The 16,828-nt window shown below is 53.4% G+C and overlaps 1 protein-coding gene across 1 annotated transcript; it reads left to right on the top strand.

The window, feature by feature from the left end:
• Positions 1-771: 771 nt before the first annotated feature.
• Positions 772-12,578, top strand: RAB25 (RAB25, member RAS oncogene family). The gene is made up of 5 exons (XM_044991332.1): positions 772-1,080; positions 7,049-7,244; positions 8,448-8,641; positions 9,047-9,127; positions 10,403-12,578. The coding sequence occupies exons 1-5, from the start codon at positions 1,041-1,043 to the stop codon at positions 10,531-10,533; spliced, it is 642 nt and encodes a 213-aa protein (XP_044847267.1). The 5' UTR covers positions 772-1,040; the 3' UTR covers positions 10,534-12,578.
• The last annotated feature ends 4,250 nt before the right edge of the window (positions 12,579-16,828 follow it).

Below are 16,828 nucleotides of genomic sequence, written 5' to 3'. Positions count from 1 at the left end.
CTGTCCCTGCCTACAGAGCTGAGCTCACACAATAGGGGCTCGGGCTTTTCACACTGGAGGTCCCGGAGTCAGTCCCGGGCATCAGCCACTAGCCAGGTGCTGGCTGTTGCTGGGGGAGCCGAGCCAGCGGTAGGTACAGAAGCAGCTAAGGCAAAGCAGGTTTTTCTGTGGCACTTGCCCCCAGATCAGCAGAGTTGGTTCAACCTGCACAATGCTCCTCTCTCCATCCTCAGCCTCCCACTCCCTGCTCTCTGGCCTCCTGCTCTTTGCACTTTGGCCAGGAGGTCCTGTGGCCGGGGGGCGTCTAACAGGCCAGCTCATCAATAAACTGCAGTGCCTGTGGCTTATGCAGCCTGGGCCAGTTTGCAAGTCGTGGGCACTTCCACGGGAGAGCAAAGAAAGGGCAGGATCGGGTCCCCACTCCTAGGGTTGCCAAGCCTCCAGGATTGCCCTGGAGTGCCCAGGAATTAAAGCTGAATCTTTCGTTCGTGATGACGTCACGTGGTGAAACCCCCAGGGATGTGTCCGACCACAGTTGGCACCCCTGCCTCGTCCAGCATTAGCACAAGCGGAGGCAGCATGCGGGGGTGTGTTTAGCAGCCATGTGACGCTGGGGGGGGGCGGTGAGCACTACCTGACAAACCTGTACGGCGACACCCAGGTCACACCCCATTGAGTCAGCCAGCCCAGCAGAGCTGCACCTTCAACCCGCCTAGCAAGGATCTACTCCCCGCCCGGCCCCTTCGAAAAGAGGCCTCAGAAGCACAGGGCTGGCTATTTTTTTTTTTGCTTGTTTGGCTGGTGCAGCAAAGGGAACTTGGCCCTGTGGGTCTCCTCCCCCGCTGGCAACTCTCCTCCCCATTGCTTTCAACTTCCCTGTCTTGGGAGGAAATTTTGTCCTCCACCTTCCTGGTTTATCAGATCGTGGCAAAAAAAAAAAATCAAACAAACCCCCACCCCCACCCCCTGGCTGTTAAGGAAGCAGGCAAAGACTGAGAGGAGGATCCCAGGCCGGAGGGGGCCAGGTGTGGCTGGGAGAGATGGGGACGGCGGAGGAGGATTATAACTTTGTCTTTAAGGGTGAGTTTTATTGGTACCCCCGTTCCGCGGCTGGTTGCAGGCTGGGCTGCGCGTTCTGCAATGGGCTGGTTCTGCCTTTTGAAAGGGGTGGACTTGGGGGCCCGGGGGGGCAGAGGATGGATGGGATGTGAGGTGGGTGCGGGAGGCCGGATGGAGCGGCGGTGGTGGGCTGGGGCCTGTAGCGCAAACAAGGGGTGGAGGGGAAGCAGCCATCCAGAAGGTCAGCTGGGTTTCTCTTGTGGTTGTGGGGAGTCCTTGGTGGTGGATCTTTGAGGGCAAATCCCACCACGCCTGGGTATAAGCCCCAGTGAAGTGAGTGCAGATGCACCAGGAATTTGGGTCAGATGAGCCCCTCTGCCACTCCCCCCCCAGTCACTGCAAGGTTGTGACTGGCTTTGGGAACCCACCAAGCATCCTGTCAGTAAATCCGCAGCCCAGCTCAGTGCCTGGACCTACAGCTGCATTGCAGGGTGCGGTCAGGGGGTTTGACACCTCCCCCTTAAGCGTTAGGTACTGGTCACTGCTGGCTTGGCTGGATGGGTGGGCCAGTTGGATGTGGCCAGCCTTACAGCAGAGAGACAGTGGAAGCACGTGGGCTTCTGGCAACCCAGATCCCCAGGGATTCGCAGGGATCCTGATGGATGTCCGGACGTCCAGACTGAACACTCTGGGGGCCGATACTCCTTCACACTGCACCGTGAGTGCTCACTTACATCCATGCAAAGTGCTACCAAACCAGAACGGGTCACCCCGGGGCAAACGCCTCCATGAGGTGCGGAGCAGTGGAGAATGGGGAGCTGGTAGCCATAAGCGGAGGAAATAGCCCTGTAAGGATCCTGCCTGCACATGGGGCTGCCCCGGCTGGTATGGAGCTGATGTAAGGGCTATAGAGAGTGGATCGGGGTGTGGCCAGAATGCACCCTGTTGTGGCTATTCTGTGCCTCTCAGGCCCCATAAGGGGCAAGGGACTGTTTCTTGCTATGTGCAGTCACGGCCCCCATCACGCTGGAGCCTCAGTTTTGGTATGAGCCTCCAGGTGCTACCGTAACACAAAAAATAATAATGCCCCCACAGCGTAAGGCCCGGCGACAGGATCAGGGCCTGACAGGATCGCACCCCTCTAGGGAACAGTTTATTCTAATCTGGCTCAGGCTGCGTTCAGTAACTGGCATTGCCACAAAAGCCAGAACGGATTACATTTTTTAAAAACCGAAAACCAGTTCATTTTCCCCCAGAAGGAAAATGTTTTGGTTTCCTGGGGAGGAAAAAAAAAATCACAAAATTTTACTTGCAGGGAAAAAATTTTTACATTAAAAAAAATCTAAATATTTTGAGGAAAATGTTTACTATTTTCTAGCTGGTTCTCTATGGCCATATTTCACTGGCAGAAGGACAGTTGCTCTGGCAATCGGATCCCAAACCTTGATAGGTTAAAACTAGAGCTAGCTAGACTGCGGGGGGGGGAAGGGGGGGGAAAGGAATGGGGCCGTCCATGGTGAAAAGACACAAACAACAAAATCCTCAAAACTTTCAGCTGAACATTGCAATTTTTCATCAAAACACTGAAAAAATGTTGTCCAAAAACATTTTTGGATTTTGCCCAAAGATTCTCATTTTTTTGCTTTTCCAACAAGAAAAAAAAAATCAAAGATTTTCGAAGAAATTAAACACTTCCTGTGAAAATTTGTGTTTAATCAAAAACCCCGACTTTCTGGAGAAAAGCAACTTGGATGGAAAATTTTTGATACTCGCTAGTGAAAGCCAACACCTTGAATTCCACCCAGAAGCTTTTTGGGAGCAAGTGTTGGTCATGAAATACAGACTGATGGGCTCCCAACCTGCAACTTCTCTTAATAAATAGGCTGTAGCATTGTGCATTAGCTTCAGCCTCTGAATGGTCTTTCTTGAGCACAGGTTCAAATCCCAGCTGAGGTGTAACTTACATTCTTGTTATTTCATTTTGTGTTGTCTGGTTCCAGGGCCAGGAAGGTTTTCCCAGCACTGGTGCTGCCTCATATGGTCCAGGAGTTATGTAGGACTCAGGAATTAAGTGCTGATAATAGCAGAGAAAACTGTTTTGGTGTGGAATTGTGACAGTGCAGGAGAGGCAAAGAAAAACTAACTGGTGGAATGCAAAACATAAATATTGTCCAAGCAGCTTAAATGGGAAAAGTACATCAGGCATTTAAAGGTCATTCTGCTTCAGTAATCTCGGGAGTTGTCATTAGCATTGTGGGTAAAGCAATTTAGGGTTTAGAAATATTATAATGACCTGGCCCATGTGTGTCTCATCACTTGTATTCAGTACATTAGGTGCTGCACATAAACATAATAAGAGACAGCCCTTGCCCGGCAGAGCTTACAGCAAGCTAGTCGAAGGGGAAGGTGTCTTGGGCAAGGGCACCAGCAAAGCTGGGCCAAGAACCCAGATCTCCTGATTCCCAGTCCAGTGCTCTAGCCCCTGGCTAACACTGCCTCTCTGGTATGTGTCCCTGCCCACTACTGAATGGAATCAGAACAGCTCAACTGTGTGTCACAGGCCCTATATTGCCAGGCGCTAATGAGGAGTTGCCTTTAGTTTGAGTACCAGGGGCCTGAAATTTTGCAGCAGGGGGAATCTGAGTTCTGTCCCCAGGGTCACCGTGAAGTTCCACACCCTAGGCAGCCACAGATTAGCTACATGAATTTAAAGCTGGCAGTGTCCTTTTCAGAACAAAGCCAGGGAGACAAATGGCTGCTTGGCCCTTTAATGTCCCACTCACACAGCTGCGACGGCACGGGAAGGCTTGTGTTTGTGCAGACTTTGCACACGCTGCCGCCTGCCACACCTGCATGAGCGAGCGACACGGCCTGACAGTATCAGAGCACAGGCAAGCTCAGCCGGGATCCTTTAGCCAGGTTTCAAGCAGCCACTGCAGGGTTAGCTGCCCCCCTTCCCCACGGAGCAAAAGATCAGAGCTACCGGCTTGCTTTGCAAACAGAGCGGACACAGCTGAGCTCAGCTGCAGGGTGGCTTGGAACAGGGTGGAGACTGTCTCCATTGCCACCTGGGTGGAATATCTACGACATAAGCCATCTGGACAAAAGACATACACACGTGCACACACCTAGGAGGCCCATTAGCAAAGCGCCAACTGCAGGAAGAGGCAGGCCAACATGAAGATAAATCCCTCACTGTAGGGAGTGGAGGCCAGATGGGCTCAGTCCGGGGAGGGACAGGAAAAAAAGATGGAGGACCCGATTTGTTAGAAAGCCAACAGCCAAAACCTATTTGCCTAGGGAGTCGCCCAGCTGTTACCGCCTAGTCCCAGCTGGTGGGGCCAGTTACTCAGAAACTGTCCTGGCCCTCGGGTGCAATTCTATGGCCTGTGTTATGCTGGAGGTCAGACTGGGGCGGGGGATCAGAATGATCCTTCTTGGCTGTAAAAAGACAACGATGAGTCTGATTCTTCCTGAACCTCATGCAGGTGTTTACGCCAGGGCAAAGTGGGGTGTAAAATGTTTCTGACTCAGAACGGGAGGTGTTTCGCACTTGTTCGGCACTGATGATGCAGTTTGATGGGAGAATCAGGCCCAGTTAACTGTGAACTTTGTCTTTAACTATGAATAAAGACAAACCCAGGACAGTGAGGTTGCGTCCGTTTGAATGGGCGGGATCTTCAACGTCTAACTGAAACACACAGCAAAAATCCTTTTTGGTGAGAAGCAAAACTAGGGCTAATAGCATTCTGGGGTGTATGAACAGGAGCGTCGTAGGTAAGACACGGGAGGGAATTGTCCTGCTCTACTTAGCACTGGTGCGGTCTCAGCTGGAGTCCTGTGTCCAGCACTTTAGGAAAGGTGACAAATTGGAGGGAGCCCAGAGGAGAACAACAAAAATGATCAAAGGTTTAGAAAACCGGACCTGTGAGGCAAGGTTAAAAAAACTGGGCCTGTTTAGCCTTGAGAAAAGAAGTCTAAGGCGGGACCTGATAGTCTTCCAATGTATTAATGGCTGTGATAAAGAGGACTTTGATCAATTGTTCTCTATGTCCACTGAGGGCAGGGCAAGAAGTAATTGATTAAATCTGTAGGAAGAGAGATTTAGGTTAGATATTAGGAAAAACTTTTAAATCTCAGGGTAGTTAACCTCTGGAACAGGCTTCCAAGGGAGGTTGTGGAATTGCCATCCCTGGAGGTTTTAAGAACAGGTTGGACAAAAACCTGTCAGGGACGGTCTAGGTTTACTGGGTTCTGCCTCAGCTCAGGGCGCTGGACTTGATGACTTCTCAAGGTCCCAGCCCTGCATTTCTATGATTCCCTCCTCTGCCACAGACTCCCTATGTGACCTTGGGCAAGACACTTAGCCGGTCCGTGCCTCAGTTTCCCTACCTGTACAATGGGGATAATAGCATTGCCCGGGCTCACAAGGAGGGCTTGTGAGAATAAACATATTAAAGCTTGTGAGGCACTCAGGTAGGTAATGGGGGCCAGAAAAAGTGCCGTAGCTCGATAGGGTGTCCACACCACAAAAAAAGACCCGTGTGGTGGAGGGGAAGGGTGGTCTCAGAGCCCAGGCTCCATCTGGAGCCCGCACGTCTACACTGCTATTTTTAGTCCCCCAGCATGAACCCAAGTCATTTGACCCAGGCTCTGAGACGCACTACTGCAGGTATTTTTCTGCTCTGTACACATACCCCTAGATACTAAGCCACATTCCTGGCTCTGTGCTGGAAAATTCAAGTGCATTCCACAAAACAGAGTGATCAGAAGATACAGCACCATAAGAAAAGGCAAATCTTCCATAAAGGTTTTTCGGTTGCTGTTTAGAATAGAGAGGCAGAGAGAAAGCGCTCTCAGGTTTTATTTTCACTTTGGCTTAATACAGGTGTGTTAAGAGGCTGTAGCATGAAAAGAAGGAAAACTGTAGCCCAGCAAAAGAAATTTGGGGTATTTTATGAAAAGTTCCAGCAAACAATGTGACTGTTGTCTAGGGTGATCCAGAATCACCAACCCCAAGTATTCAAAAAATCATGAGCCGGGCCCTCAAAATCACGACTGGCTTAAAATCTTGAGATTTTTAAAATAAATAGTTTTGGGGGTTCTTTTTATTTGTCTTCTGGATTCATTTGCTTCACGTTTTCTAGTTTTTCTCCACCAACACGAGGGCTAGAAACTGCCTTGTTTTTTTTAAGATGAAAGCTGAGAGTCTCACAAAGTCAGCTGACTCCAGCAGCTGGGACTTTAAGCTCGCCCAAATATCTCAAGAGTTGATGTAAAATTGTGAGACCTGGGTCAGCAGTGGCAGTCATATCATGTGGCTACAATGGTGTGTGTAGCTAGAAAACTTTTGTTTTCTGTATGCTGCGCCACCGTATTTCTAAGAACTCTCTCTGAATGCAGAGACAGCAACTGTTGTGAAGTCAGTTCCATGTAGATTGTTACAGAGGAGCCATATACCCTGTGCTCTCTCTCATAAGGGACTTTCCTTTTGTCCTTTCTTTTTTGGTTGGTTTCCTTAATCTGATTCTGACTGAAATCTGCTCCTTGCATACGGAAAAACAAAACAGATGAGGGCTAGGAAGAAATTTTCCTTATGGACATGTTTTTCCCATAACTGCTTAATGCAGAGACAGGATACTGGACTAAATGGACACATGAGCTGCTCCCACGTGGCAATTGCTATGTTCCTAGATGCAGCAGTTGATTATTTATACTGCGGTAGCACCAGAAACTCTAATCATAGATCAGGGCCTCATTGTGACAGGCGCAATAACAAAAGTTCCTGTCCCAAAGAGCTTACAGTCAAAGTCATGTTCCATAGCTCTCTACTGGAATCAGAACACCACAACTGGGTGTCATATGCCCTGTACTGCTCCCAGCTCACGAGGATTCTCCATCTTCCTGTGCTTTTGGATTCGGAGGATCCCTGGTGCACAATCGCCATTCGCATCTCATTTTGCTAGGAGTTTCCCTCTTGTCTCCCTAGTGGTCCTGATTGGAGAGTCTGGCGTGGGGAAGACCAATCTGCTCTCGCGCTTCACCCGCAATGAATTCAACCACGACAGCCGCACCACCATCGGCGTGGAGTTCTCCACCCGCACCATCATGGTGGGCAACGCCATGGTGAAGGCACAGATCTGGGACACCGCCGGGCTGGAGCGCTACCGTGCCATCACCTCAGCGTAAGCGGGCCGCGCGGCTCGATGCAACAGCGGGAGGGGTGGCGATGGCGGCAGCGGTTCCTAGGCGCGAGCGGCTCCACAGGGGAGGCAGGCGCCTCTGAATGCAGAACTCCACGGGGGTGGCACGGGGGGCTATTGTCTGTGACCTGCCCATACTTGGCATGGCTCACTGTCTCCCTCCAGTGGCTGGGCCACACTGAGGTATGAGTCCGCTACAGTCTTTGAGCTAACAGCGCTTTTAGCTCAGGTGGTAGATGCTTGTGCATTTAGAGCCAAAGATCTTGGGGTGGGTCCCCACTGCTAACCACCCGCTTAGAGGAGTCATGGTACCCCTAGAGCAGGTGGGATGGAGGGTGTCTATGACCCAAATGAAGCTACAGGGCCTGATTCTCCATTGCCCTGCACTTCCTGAGTCATTTACATGCGCGCAAAACGGGCTTAGGACACTACTGTGAAAATGAAGGGGAAAAAAGTCAACACCACCAGGGTGTTTATTTGAGTGTGATTGATGCCCGGTAGCATTTGAACCCCAGCCCTCCATGGGCACAGCACAGCTCTCTACCGGTGGAGTTAAAGGAGTGACTCCACTGCTTGGCAGCAGTAGTAGGTTGTTATCCTAATAGCTCAACCACAGGGAGGGAGGACAGGGATGCGCTAGCCACTCTGTGGGCCGGCTCTTGGGGCAGCAGTGCTGGGTTATAGGTAGACGCGCTGTGGGTATGTTTACACTGCATAGTGAGCCAAGGTCAGTGGGGCCTGACCTTGAGGACTCGGTGTTTCCAAGCCTGTGCTTGAGCGTCCGTGTTGCACTGTAAACCTGGGCTTCCAATTGCTGGACCCGGGTCTCACAGCCCTGCTAACGCGTCCACACTGCCCTGTGCAGACCTTCTGAGTCAGGTCTGAGGCTTGAGCTGTGTCCACACAGCAAACTGACAGGGCTTGGACCCAAGGTGCAGCAGGACTCGGGCTCTGACCCTCCCCACTAGCAGAGTCCTTGGACCTAGGTCCTGAGCGCTCGCTGACCCGAGTCAGACGGATTTGTGTGTGGACGGAAGAGAGACTTGGGCTCAAACCGAGTCAGAGCCTGGGCTTAGTGTGCAGTGGAGACACACCCAGAGAGGTCTGACCCCACTGGAGGCGGTGGGGCTGTGGCAGGCTCCGGCTCAGGCCCTGTTGTGAAGGCCGCCCGCTCTCTCTCGGCAGGTATTACAGGGGGGCAGTGGGCGCCCTCCTGGTTTTCGACATCGCCAAGCACCAGACCTACGACGTGGTGGAGCGCTGGCTGAAGGAGCTGTACGACCACGCCGAGGCCACCATCATCGTCATGCTGGTGGGCAACAAGACGGACTTAGCCCAGGCCCGCGAGGTGCCGACAGAGGAGGCCAAGATGTTTGCAGGTATGGAGCCGCCTCCCCGGGAGGACCCACCCCGAGACAGCCAGCGCCCGCTGGGTTCTGCTACCCCACCCCGAGAACACGTCCTGAAAGCCTCCCATTCCAGCCAGAGCTCATGGTGCTGGGCCCACATGAGCGAAGCAGGGTCCGTAATGTGATAGACCAAGGGGTGCCAGGCTGCAAGGAGGTGGGGGCTCAGTAGGGGGTGCTCAGTATTGATCCCATAGGACCCTGGGGGGGTGGGGATCAGGGTGGGGGTACTCTCCCCTCCCTGACCCTGATGCCCCAGTGTCGTTCTGCTGGGGAAGATGTTCCGGCAGGAAGAGGGATACTCGGGTAGCTGGAGCTGGAGCTACCTCCAAATGGTACCATGGTCCCCATGCCTCTTGTGTGACCCTGTCCTTGCAGAAAACAACGGGCTGCTGTTCATCGAGACGTCCGCGCTGGACTCCACGAACGTCGAGCAGGCCTTTGAGACCATACTGAGAGGTGCGCCGGGGGCAGGGGAACGTGGAGTCGGGGAGCTGGATTCTGAGCAGAGCCCGCTCTGGGGGTGGCTGATGGAGAAGCACCCAGAGGGGTGAACTCTCCATAGAAAGAGCTCAAGGTGCCATGTGACAACTGCCCCACCACCAGGGAGCGCTAAGGAGACCGAGTGGAATCCGGTGTCCCACCTCCTGCCATGACACACCAGCCCATTAGCCCATCCGTTCCAGCATCCTGTTGGGCCCGGTCAGACCATTTGTCTGCCCCCGGAGCTTCTCTCTGCACCAAGGGGGGCAGGTTAACGACTAGGCCAACTGGTTTCCCGTTTTGGGCTAGCCTGGGGTTTTTCCTAGCTGTAAAGCTCAGCGGCTGGGAGGAAACACCGTGTGACCCTCTGGAGAGAGAGACGGCTGGGGAGTGGGTTTGGGCAAGGAGTTACCCTCATGCTGCCTGTTTCCACCATGGTTCAAGGGGACAGGACTAAAGAATACCCCGAAGCAGGGCTGATGTGGGGCAGGCGTAAAGGGGGACAGCAAGTGATCTCTCTCCTGCCGTCCATCTCCACCCACTGACAAAGGCTAGGGCCACCATTCCTTACCCAGCCTGGCTAAGGGGCATTCATGGACTTAACCTCCATGAATTTATCTAGTTCTTTTAAACGCTGTTCTAGTCCTAGCCTTCACAGCCTCCTCAGGCAAGGAGTTCCACAGGTTGACTGTGCGCTGTGTGAAGAAGAACTTCCTCTTATTTGTTTTAAACCTGCTGCCCATTAATTTCATTTGGTGGCCCCTAGTTTTCATCTTATGGGAACAAGTAAATAACTTTTCCGTAGTCACTTTCTACAATCGTATCAGGGCCTTGAGCTCGGGGCTAGGGAAAGCCCCAAAATGTCTGTGGAAATAAAGTGAAATGGGAGGAGGTAGGACCCTAACAAACAGGCTGGATCAGGGCCCCACATTTCTCTCTGTGGGCCTGCACCACACTGAAAACCTAGCAGACCCTGAAGATCCACCCATATTATGCCGAGCCCCAGCAGGGATTGAACACGGGACCGCTAGCCCTTTAAGCAGGAGCTGGTGCGGCTAATAGAACCGAGGCACAGGGAGACTAGGTGACATGCCCAGGGTCACGCAGGGCGTCTGTGGCAGAGCTGGGAATTGAACCAGCCTCTGTCTGTGGGCCAGCCCCGGCTCGAGGGGGACAAAGCACCACCCAGTGGGGGTTACCCTGGGCCAAGGGGACCGCTCCAGGATCCCTCATTATCGCTCCCTCTTCCAGACATTTTCAACAAAGTGCAGAAGCAGCAGCAGAGAAGCCCCCAGGACAACGCGGTGTCGCTCTCCAGCGAGAACCCCCACGGCACCTCCCAGACCCCGGAGGAGAAGCGAGCGTGCTGCGTGAGCCTCTGAGAGCAGGCTGGGAGCTGGCCTGGGACTCGCCGCGGAGCCACGAGCCCCTCCATCCGCTTTGCTTTCTGACCAGGGGGAATGCCCGTCCCCTCCCTCAACGCCCCATAACGGCACCAGGCCAGGCCAGGGCTGGACGACGGAAACACCTCTGCAATTGATCAGTCCCTTCGCTCCCTCCGCAAAGCCGTTACTCACCCCACACCTTGCAGGCAGCACCACTAGAGAAGGGGATGCTGCGTACCCAGACCTCTGCCCCCTGGAGTCTGCCAAGCCACAGCAGGGGGAATCGGGGGTGGGGGTCAGCTGGCCAAACTTCCCCCCTAGCAGAGGGGGAGTCAGCCATAGGAACACGCCCATCTATCTTAGTTACCTGATCCCCTTACCACAGTGTCGGAGCATCTTTTTAATGTATTTATCCTCACAACCCTCTGTGGGATAGGGCAGTGCTATTATCCCCACTGTACAGATGGGGAAACCGAGGCACAGGGAGACTAAGTGACATGCCCAGGGTCACGCAGGGCGTCTGTGGCAGAGCTGGGAATTGAACTTGGGTCTCCCAAGTTTCAGGCTAGCGCCCTAAGAGCTGAGCAATTCTTCCTGTCTGCCTGCAACCGTGAGGTTTCAAGGAAGGAATTTAAATATTATCAATATATTGGTCTGATCCTGCCATTGGATCCAAGCACGCTCCGAATCTGGCCTCAACACCGCTCAGCTCAGTGGGGCTTGCACCAGATTCACACAGCTGCATCTGAGGTCAGAATCCAGCCCTCCCTGTCGAAGTCAGTGGAGGGTGCGGCCACATGGCTCCAATTCCAGGATCGGAGCCACGATTTTTGCCTGGATGCTGCTGCTTTAAACATCCCGTCCATTTCGCTGTCTCCCATAACCTGTTCGTTCACCTAGTGGTATGCGTACCACACCGCTGTCCTCGCCCCGGGTACCGAATCTCTTTAGCTAGCCTCTAAAAATACGCCCTGTACAGAATGGCAATACAGGAGTGGAGAGAAAGCAGACGTCTCTAGTTCCAGGGCTTGGGTTGCCTAATTAGTCTTACCTTGTGCTTCAGCCTTGCTTTAAGGTCTGAGATCTTGGAGTTGGGAGGGAGGAACTCTGTTAAAATAACTCAGTGAAGGGCTTGGATTTCAGAGGGGCTGAGCATGTCTCCAGCTGGAATTGTGACTACCTCACCAGATCATCCCTTCCGTCAGTATACACTGAACATGGGGCGACGGACTTCTGGCTACTACGGACTTGACCCAAAGCCCCTTGATGCCACCAGGGTTCTCCCCATGGAGTTCAATGGGCTTTGGATCCAGTTTATAGAGAAGGAAGTTGCAGGGGAGGAGGGATTTGCCTGGTTGAACGTCTGAGCTCTTTACGGGACCTAGGCTGGATTGTGATCTCTGGGCAACCTGGGGAAGCCGGAGTCCTGTGCTGATTTCAGTGGAGCAAATCCACAGACACCAGAATCTGGCCCTAACGTCACTGAAGTCAGTGGGCCATGTCTCAGCTGGTGTAAATTGGCAAAACTCCGCCCAAGTCATGCCGATATACACCCGCCAGGTGGGTTGACACTGGCTCCGTGTGTGCCAATGTATCCGAGATCAGACTCGGTCCACTGCCGCTGGAGTTAGTGGGCTGACTCTGGATTTGCACTGGTGTATCTGAGATCAGAATCTGGCCCAGTTCCACTGGAGCGACTCAGTTCGCAAAGGTGTATCTGGGATCAGAATCTGGCCAATTGGAGGCAGGGGGGGTGCCTCCGGATTTACACCAGTGCAATTTAACTCATCGGGGCAGATTCTGTGCTGAGACAGAAACACTAAATCCCTGTTACGCCTCGTTCTTGTCTAAACCTGGCTTTTGCCTGCTGTTAATCTAACTGCAGCATCTTGTGACCATCTGAATTCAGTGGGAATTATTTATATGATTGCTGGAGCGGGGCGGGATCTTTTTGTACAGATTGTCTCACGAGCAGCCCTGGCGAGGGAGTGTGCGTGATGCGATGGACCATAGGACCCTGACCCAAACATTAAAACATTTAGAGAACGTTTCAAAGACAGCGCTCTGCCTACCTTGACTTCCTGCATATTCCTGGTGGGTTTCTCTTTAGGATCTCACCTAATTTTTCCATCCTTTTCATTCCCCTTCCCTATCCTCAGGGATGTTAATGGGCAGGATGCAGGGTGAACCTGCAAGATATAGGATTTCAGAATGGACGACCAAGTGTCTGTGAGCTCTGAAGTGGCCCTGTAGCCCTTCTTCCATCAGCGGGGGTGGTCGTGTCGGCAGATTTCACAGCACACAGCTCTGATAGCAGATCTCAGGCCTCACCTGTAGCCCCACCTCTGTGTCCCCTGGGCTCAGAACATAAGAACGGCCGTACTGGGTCAGACCAAAGGTCCATCTAGCCCAAGTATCCTGTCTACCAACAGTGGCCAATGCCAGGTGTCCCAGAGGGAGTGAACCTAACAGGTAATGATCAAGTGATCTCTCTCCTGCCACCCATCTCCACCCTCTGACAAACAGAGGCTAGGGACACCATTCCTTACCCATCCGGGCTAATAGCCATTAATGGACTTAACCTCCATGAATTTATCCAGTTCTCTTTTAAATGCTGTTCTAGTCCTGGCCTTCACAGCCTCCTCAGGCAAGGAGTTCCACAGGTTGACTGTGCGCTGCGTGAAGAAGAACTTCCTTGTATTTGTTTTAAACTTGCTGCCCATTAATTTCATTTGGCTCTGCTGATGCCCCTCATTCCAGCCCCCAACTGTTCCAGCCCTGAGTTCCCCCAGTGAGATTTTTTTATAGCCATTATGGGGGGCTTCATTTATTCCCTCTCCATCGTTCCCAGTTGCATTTGGTCTACGTAGAAGAAGATACATACTTTGCCTTGTGACGAAACTGGCAGCAAGAGTTGATCTCTGCTGATGGTTTGGGTAATTTGTCTAGGGCAGGCTTGCACAGCTTGTAAAGCGGCGAGGGCCATATTACTCCAAAGAAAACAGCTGAGGGCCGAACCCCCCTGGCCCCGCCGCCCCCCCCCAGCGCCACCAAGCCCTCCCGAAACACAACACACACACCCCCAGCACCGGCCTCCCCAGCACCGCCCGCCTCGCGGAAAGAAACCCTCCTTCCCCAGCGCTGCCCCACCAAAAACAGCGGTATTGAACCTTGGTAATATGTTATAGCGGGCCCCTAAGGTAGTATAATTAAGGTAAAAGAAAAATGTCTTTTTGCTAGAAGTAGAATAAGCTCTTCCCCCCACTTTGTAATCAATTGCCCTGTTGAATGACTGAGGTGTGACTCCAGACAGCCGCACCCCTTGGAGAGGGGTTGGGAGCCAGACCAGATCAGGAGAACAGGTCAGCCACTGACTCCTCGCTCGCCTCCTCAGGCCCCCACCCCCCTGGCTCACCTGCCCCCCCACTGCCCAACCGCTCACCTCAGCCCCCCACCCCCTGGCTCACCTCCTCACGCCCCGCCATGCCCACCCGCCTCTTCAGCCCCCCTCCCTCACCTGCCACTTGCCTACTCACCCTCCGCGGGCCGCATAGTGAGCCCACGTAGGCCGCATGCAGCCCCCGGGCTGCTTGTGCAGGCCTGGTTGAGGGGAAAGCCCAACCCTGCCTAAACCCTCCAACTAAATACCCTCAAAGCAATGCAGAGAGGTGACTCTCCCCCTGGCTGGGAGAAGGATTCAGCTGCTTTCCCTTGGCTGGATTAGCTCCCACAGGGCTCTGAGGAGTGGAGCTGATCCTCAGGTGGTTTATATCAGCATCACTTCATTGGTCTCAGCAGAGCTACCCCACAGCTGCTCGCTAGGAGACCTGGGTCAACCCAAGGCTTTGTTACAAGTCTAAATGGCAGAGGGAGGGCCGGGCTGCCAAGATCACACACGGAATCACCTGAGTTTAAAGGGAGGGTAGCAGGGTCAGTCCCATAGGGCTGGCCGGGCCTCAGCACAGCAGTCACCCTGCCTCAGTTTCTCACCTGGTTCCGGACTCCTACCTGCAGACCTCCCCTGACTTTAATCTCTCTTGGCAGAGCTAACAGCAGGCCCTGATAATGCTCAGGACTGGAGGCAGTGACCGGTCACTGGCTTGGTGTGTTGAGCCTTTCTGAACATCTGTTCTTAGAGAAGCCAGGCCGTGGGCCCCCCGCACTGCCCTCAGAGGGGACAGTGAGAGTTTAGCCACCCAGAGCATGGCAAGCAGAGGGCCAGGCTGGCGGGAAAAGTGGACTAGATGGATGGCCAGGTTGCTACAATGGCGGGGAAAGCTGAGCAATGTTTCCCACTGTGTTTTGCAACATCCCTGTAAGTCGGGGGTGGGGGGGCCAGAGTAAATGTCCTTCCTTTTCCATTCGGGAGCTGGGCTCGTCCACCACAGTATTAGCAGCCGCGCTGCTGCTAGTGCTTTCCCGTTGCCCAGGTGGCTCAGGCAAGCACTGCGGGTCGTGCCCCGGGTCGCTTCCAGACGCTGGCCTGACTCAGCTGGAACGGGGAGGCCCCTCGCATAGGGGAGATTCTCTGGGGGCTGTTTCGACCCACGTTAAGCCCCCTTTGCACTTCCAGCATGGCCTGGCGGGGCCTAGCTGAGACGGAGAACCAGGACCAGAACATCCAGTGCCCCCGGCCGTTTCAGCGGGAGACAGTCCTGTCCTTCGCGTCCTGCCTGTCCTAAACACCAGAGTTTGGGGTTAGTTCCAATTAGCCCTAAAATTTCAGCACCAAGCTGGTGTCATTAGCCAAGGTCCCTGCAGCTCTAGGGAGGGGCTGATTGACATGGCTAATCCCTGGGAGGTGGGTCTGTGTGCAGTGAACTATGGTTACCCAGGCGGCTGATGAGTCATCCGCTGTTCTCAGCGAATGGAGCCCCGACGGCGTCTCACCGTCGCCTTTCAGTGTCGGGTCCATGGAAGAGGTTTTATAGGTTGCCTGCTGCTCCCTGCTTTGAACCCTGAAAGTCCTCGGTTCAAGCCCTCTTAGTGGCCCAAGCGGAGCTGGTTACGCTAAGGGATGGGAGACTGTATCGTCTCGCCCATGGGGGCTCCTTAGTGTTGGTCTTCTACGGGGGCGGGCTGAACTGTCTACTTGGCAGGGCAGGGTCTGGGGGGGAGAGGGAGGGAGGCCAGAGGTTGTACCATAGTTCACTGCACACAGACCCACCTCCCAGGGAGCAGCCATGTCAATCAGCCCCTCCCTAGAGCTGCAGGGACCTTGGCTAATGACACCAGCCTCAGGGGCCACGGATGAGCCATCAACCTGAAAGTCTGGTCAGATTAGCTGCAAGGCTCACTGAGTCGAGAGCTGCGGCCCTGCTTCCCAGCCAGCCCAGGGGAGCCGGATTAGAGCTTGTCGATGCAACTGGCCCGAGCCCAGTGGCTTGATTCAGCCCGGCTTTGTGCTGAAATTTTAGGGCAATTGGAACAAACCCAAAACTTTGGTGTGTGGGGGAGAGCCACGTGGTGTGTGTGTATATATGTGTGTGTGTGTGTGTGTGTGCATAAGCATTAATGCACATGTGTAAACGTGTGCATACATATGTGGCATGCACACAAGTATGATTGAACATGCATGTGTATGAGTGTGAGCATGTGAGTGTACACGAATGTGTGCATGCACGAGTGTGCAAGTGTGAGTGTGCATCCACAGAGTGCAACCGAGTACAAGTGCACCCGCACAACTGTGCAAATTCACACACGTGTGCAAGTGAGTGAACACAAGCGTGAGTGTGCAAGTGAACACACAAATCCTGCATCTTGGCAGAGGGTTAGAATAGATGACCTTTGTGGTCCCTTCTAACCCTATGATTCTATGAATAAATGTGTATGTGCCTGCACGTGAGTGTGCAAGTGAGAGTGGGTATGTGTGCGTTTGGAGGGGGTGCTCTGAACTCTGCAGCTCCATCACTGCTAGAACAAAGATCCTCCTAGCTCAGGAGCCATGGGCAGTGAAGGGTCTATGACTCACAGACCAGCAGTTCTGATTCCATCCAGCAGAGGCAGTGGTGCACACAGATGCATGCCAGGCAGATCATTTTATTAACATAGTCATACAAAAGCCCCCTCACCCCATCTCCCCCCCCATGTGACTGCATGTTCAAGACAAAGAGTTAAAGGAATATGACAGGCACTGGGTATGGTTTACAAGTTCTCCCTCAAAGAGGCTGCCAGCTAGGGGATCCCATTCCATTCCACTCCAGCCATCCCATTCATCTGCCTCCTGACCCTCTCCCATCACACCCAAGAGAGAGAGGAAAAAAGAGACATGGCTCCTTTAAAAAAAAAATCA

The sequence above is a fragment of the Mauremys mutica genome, chromosome 17 (assembly GCF_020497125.1).
Source record: "Mauremys mutica isolate MM-2020 ecotype Southern chromosome 17, ASM2049712v1, whole genome shotgun sequence".
NCBI classification, from domain to species: domain Eukaryota; kingdom Metazoa; phylum Chordata; order Testudines; family Geoemydidae; genus Mauremys; species Mauremys mutica.
This window is presented reverse-complemented; position numbering and strand designations above follow the sequence as displayed.

Coding starts and splice junctions, on each gene's coding strand:
- RAB25 (XM_044991332.1), top strand. CDS start 1,041: ATGGGGACGGCGGAGGAGGATTATAACTTTGTCTTTAAGG. Junction 1,081..7,048: donor TTATAACTTTGTCTTTAAGG/GTGAGTTTTATT, acceptor TTGTCTCCCTAG/TGGTCCTGATTGGAGAGTCT. Junction 8,642..9,046: donor GGAGGCCAAGATGTTTGCAG/GTATGGAGCCGC, acceptor CTGTCCTTGCAG/AAAACAACGGGCTGCTGTTC.